The sequence below is a fragment of the Dreissena polymorpha genome, chromosome 8 (assembly GCF_020536995.1).
Source record: "Dreissena polymorpha isolate Duluth1 chromosome 8, UMN_Dpol_1.0, whole genome shotgun sequence".
Lineage (NCBI taxonomy): Eukaryota > Metazoa > Mollusca > Bivalvia > Myida > Dreissenidae > Dreissena > Dreissena polymorpha.
This window is the reverse complement of record NC_068362.1, coordinates 87,332,487-87,337,459: the sequence shown is the minus strand read 5'-3', so window position 1 is coordinate 87,337,459 and position 4,973 is coordinate 87,332,487. Positions and strand designations below refer to the sequence as shown.

The 4,973-nt window shown below is 33.6% G+C and overlaps 1 protein-coding gene across 1 annotated transcript; it reads right to left on the bottom strand.

Annotated features, from left to right (window-relative positions):
• Nucleotides 1–246: 246 nt before the first annotated feature.
• LOC127842449 (uncharacterized) lies at nt 247–3,321 on the bottom strand. Its single transcript, XM_052371956.1, has 3 exons — nt 2,896–3,321; nt 1,586–2,603; nt 247–1,052 (listed from the first exon to the last, which is right to left on the bottom strand). The coding sequence occupies exons 2-3, from the start codon at nt 2,472–2,474 to the stop codon at nt 700–702; spliced, it is 1,242 nt and encodes a 413-aa protein (XP_052227916.1). The 5' UTR covers nt 2,475–2,603; nt 2,896–3,321; the 3' UTR covers nt 247–699.
• Nucleotides 3,322–4,973: the final 1,652 nt, after the last annotated feature.

The window sequence follows — 4,973 nt, the reverse complement described above, 5'->3', positions numbered from 1 at the left end:
ATGATGATATAGTGGGTATGCGCTTGGTCATGGTAAAAATTGATCTCGAACTTCAACTTTTGTATATGCAATATAAAAGGAAATTAATTGCGCATGCGTAACCATAAGGAAATCAACTTCCAGTTTATCCAAAATGGCTGCCATATGAACAGACGCTAAAACAATGAGACACTTTTAAAGGATTTAACAATTAATAATGAAGTGAAAGAGGTAAACCTTAGCTGTTAGAAAATCTATATACAAAATTACATCATATGAAATCATGAAACAACAGTCTCATAGGCATTTCATTTCAAAACATAAACGATAAAAATGAACAATGTACATGTACACATGTTTACATGAACGATCTAGGGCATGACAAAACATTGATTATATACAATTAAAAAGGAAAAATAATTATCCGCAATATATGGTAGTATGTATTAAATTGTATGGCAACACACTATATAATCCTTCAAGAATTCTGCATTGACATATAACACTAAATGCTAGATCCATGCTCTCAAAGTTCATTATAAATGTACCTTTTCAAACATATTCATGATTGACATTAGTAGGCAAGATAATACATCATCCAGGTGAATTACATGATGAAACATAACACTGAATACAAGTTTGGTGTTGCCGATAATTCATGTAAAGTGCACGTTCCAAAATGTTTGTATTGTAACTTGCGAAAAAAAAACACAAACACACCTATTTTACTCTCAACACAAGGATGTTGTTGCCCGACGATTGTCCCACAATGAGGGATGCTGTGCTCTTATTGTAGCAGACTGACATTGGGTTATTAACTCCATCACTCGTTATAGCAAGAGTTGCCAGCTTCTTCTTCCCTTCACTATCGAGCTGTAGGATAGTGTCTGATCCATATCCACATACCAGCACCTGTCCCAGCGCTGTCACATGTATACCACAGGGTTCTTTCAGGGTTGGGTCTGTAAAGCTGTGGAGAACTGTGCCATCTGTGGCCAGGGTGTGGCCCTCGTGATCGGGAAGGTTAGTGACAAATATCTTGTCACCTGAAGGACTCACTGCACACTTAAATACTGTAAAAGAGAGTAGGATTATTGAAGTTAGTTCTTAACAGAATCATACTGTTAGTAAAGACACTCTTACATCTATTCATCCCAGCTATTTGTTGTAATTAATAAAGTAAGTTTTTTCTTACAATGAATCATGTATTCGTGGATGATTATATTATGCTGAAACCCCATGGAATGAACAGCACTAACATACTCTAAATAGGTACATTGACTCACTGATACAGTCAGTGCTTTCTGACATGATTATTATTATTGAATTATATAAAAATACAAAAGTCACGTACAGTAAAGAAAAAGACAAGAAAACACTTTAGCAAAGGAAGGACTTTAATATTGAAGGAAGGACTTTAATATTGAAGAGTTTTCATTTACACATAGTGAAATTAATATGTCAATTATTTGCAAACATGTCTAGAACTGGCAAAGGTAATATACACATGACTTTTTTGTAGATATGTATATATAAAGCGTAATGCTATTTTATAATTTCTTATAATAATTTCAAATGCTACCAAAATATTCCCATCAAATTTTACCTGTGTACCAGCCTGTACCTTCATACACGGTTTTCAGCAGGCCATCACTCATTGAATTCTTGCAAAGTACAGTGCCAAAAGTAAGATACAGGTCTTGCAGATTATAAGCAATACCATTACATCCATGTTCAAGCCGTAAGTTTCTGGTCTTAATCAGCCGCCCACCGTTCACGTGCACGGACCCATACTGGACCTCATGTGTGTCATCCTGATCCACAATTACAGCTACTTCTCTTGGTGTGATTTGACAGATATCCCGTGGAGCAGCACTTAAATCACAATGATCCACCACCTGGTATTGATGATTGAGTAGCTTAAGTCGTTTATTAGAAACATCGGCGATAAGGATCTTATTATCAGATAGAACACAAATTGCATTGATATAGCAGCTCTTTGAATCACTTTGTATGCTCACATCATAGTACTCTGAAATCCCTTGTACAGTGAATACCGTGTCTGGGTCTTCTAGCATTGATAATTTATTGATACTAAGTACAATCCTCCCGAGACCTGACAATTTTGACAAGTTCTGTTGAACATCACTGTCAGCCAGGAATGTCAGTGAACTTTCTACTTGAACTGAATTCTTCTTCAGATAAGTATCAGACAGCTTTATATTTACCAGACATTTATTACTTGCAATAAATGTGAGTTCTGCTTTACCCTTATCAACTATGTTATGTGTTGAGCTACTGAGTCGTTTTAGTTCATTTTTAAGCTTGCTACAATTGTCCGCATCAGTCATGACAGATGTTTTCAGACTGGTCAACTTATCATCTAGCTCTTTCATGGTGTTTTTTTTAATCTTGTATAGAATTGTATTCATTTTATTGCGTGTGTCATGTATTTCATGTAATTGATTGTAGTATGAATCCTGCAAAGACTGCATATTTGTATCCCAATAATTCTTAAGTTTTTCGAGGTCTTCAAGAATAGTTTGGATCTTTCTTGCTAGTAGCTGCACGTCTTGGGGAGGTCCTTTGACTGACTCGGATATTAATGTAATTTTAGCACTTGTCTAAAACGAAAATAATATTAAAATATTTGTATGTGGTTTAAAACTTTAAATTGCTATAATGCATGTCTGCTATATCCAAGTAATAATAGTGTCTTCAATTTAATACTGATTTCTAGTTTGAACAGTTACATTATTATTTTTTGTAATCATAATGCTTTAATACACATTTCATGTTTTTCACATACAAAAATAACTTGAAATTAATTTATCTGAATAATGCTTTAATGAATAGTCTCTTTACGAAAACAAACTTTTTTAACAGCAAATATATGTCTGAATTACAAATATGTACCTGTGATTGAAGAAAGCACAAGTCGTGCAGCAAAGCTGATTGTGGTCAGAACAAAACAATTCCAGACGTTTGTCTTCATGAAGGTCACATTTCTGAAGGAAATCCTCCACTTCCTTAGACAATGGCCACTTACGTGTGTCTCCCCTTCCGTATATCACATGTTTTCCAAACAACGCACCATGCCGATTAATACAGTTTGAACAGTAACGTTTCTGACAGTTTCTGACAGTTTTCGCAGTAAACGTCGGCCCGCTGGTCAATTGTGTGCTCTAAACAAGAGGAACAATAAAAGTCTATAAATGAATCAGAACCACAAGCCATAGTTGACTTAGAATACGTAGCCATCTTGATTACCTTAGTATAAATATTATAGAAATATATATGCCTTAAATTACACCCCTTCAACTGGTGTCGTAAATCAACTAATATATCACTTTGGATTGTACTGTTTACAGATAAAAAGTTGAGCTATCAGTACTTGACTTCATGTAACTCTTGCTCACGAGTGATGTCACCTTTCACTTCTGTGGACTTTAATCGATGGTAAGGCGTATTAATATACATTTAGTGTGTTACCACTAATATTTCCAAAATATAAAGATTATGTAGGTCGACACGACGCGGATGAAAAAAGTGTTATTTGAATAAGCGGAAATATCATAAATTTCTAATAAGTCATGTGAGGGCACATTATGATGTGTTCTCACGTTGTAAAATTCATGTTTACGAACACTATTATGTAGTTTAATATACGTGCACTTCATAACAAACATATAATGCGGTGGGTAAGTGATTATTACATGGAAAAGGAACAAAACAAAACTTAAATCTTTGGTTTTAATTTAATAACTTAAAAAGCGTAAATTTTCTACCTTTATTTTAAAGTAATAATATACGACGAATATCCTTTAAAAAAAGGTATTTCTTCTTTTATCTGACACATCAAAGGAACATTATCTTTTTAACGATCGTGTCATGTTATCCAACATTACATCTTCACTTAAAGCGATATTGGTTGTGTTTTTCTTGTGTTATAACGACCTTACATGAAAAGAAGAAAGAACAACAATTCAAAAGGCGTACATAAATAATGAGGATGGCAATGCGCGTAAAATAGCAGGTGCCCTCTTATAATTCAATTTGACATCCCACCCTCACTTCACCAATCTCAGAGGAGTAATCACGTGATAGTCAAGATGGCGACGTTTTTGTTTAAATGCCGCTCACTTTCCAGTGTCTTTATCAGTAAGACAATTATTAGCATTTATTTTGTTTTATATTCGCTTTATATCTCGACTTTACTGGCTACAGAATTTCTTATTGGGATCACAACATAACAGCTCCCGCTAAGAAAATTCGTAGAGAGTAACGTCGCCATATTGACTATCACGTGGTTACCCCTTCTAAATCTATTGAGTTACTTTATTCTCAGATTCTTTTCTTGTGCTGCAACTATTGGCATGAAAACGGTATACTAGTGATTCTCGTTTTGTATTAAATTTAATCGCAAATATGAACATCGTGTTAAAACCTGTTTTGATAAATATATAAACACTAAAACAGTTAATAAAACAACATAATTATACCATGTCTCTTAATGTCAAAAGGTTAAATTAACACCGAGGCGTTTTTTTTTTTTAATTTTTATAATCATATTTGTGACATTTTTAAAGACATTCTAATCATTTTTTTTTCAATTGTAAAACAGAGTCCTATTTAAACACTAAAAGTGCAAGAGTTTTTAGTTGCATTAGCAATTTGAAATACATGTGGTTGTCTGCTTTTTGACATCGGAAGCGTAATTTTTTGCACATCAGTGTCACCGCAGCATTTCAATAAAATGCAATAAAGTGTAGGTGATACGTAACTGCTGCCTGATGTTAATAAACACGGAACAAGTTTAAATGGAAATTGACTAATTTACAACTGCTGCTTTTATTTTACGCCATATAAAAGTCAAAATCCCCAATTTAAATGTAATTAATGTTTTTTTAATTTTATGTACCGGTACATATTAAAATGGTAAGTATGATCAAAATTTATATGTTTGCATTAAACAATTTATGGCTAGATAACAG

Bases quoted from the DNA above. Each gene is read 5' to 3' on its own strand.
- LOC127842449 (XM_052371956.1), bottom strand. From the start codon at position 2,474: ATGCAGTCTTTGCAGGATTCATACTACAATCAATTACATGAAATACAT. The intron at 1,053-1,585 runs GTAAAATTTGAT...TCTCTTTTACAG, and splicing joins AGGTACAGGCTGGTACACAG to TATTTAAGTGTGCAGTGAGT.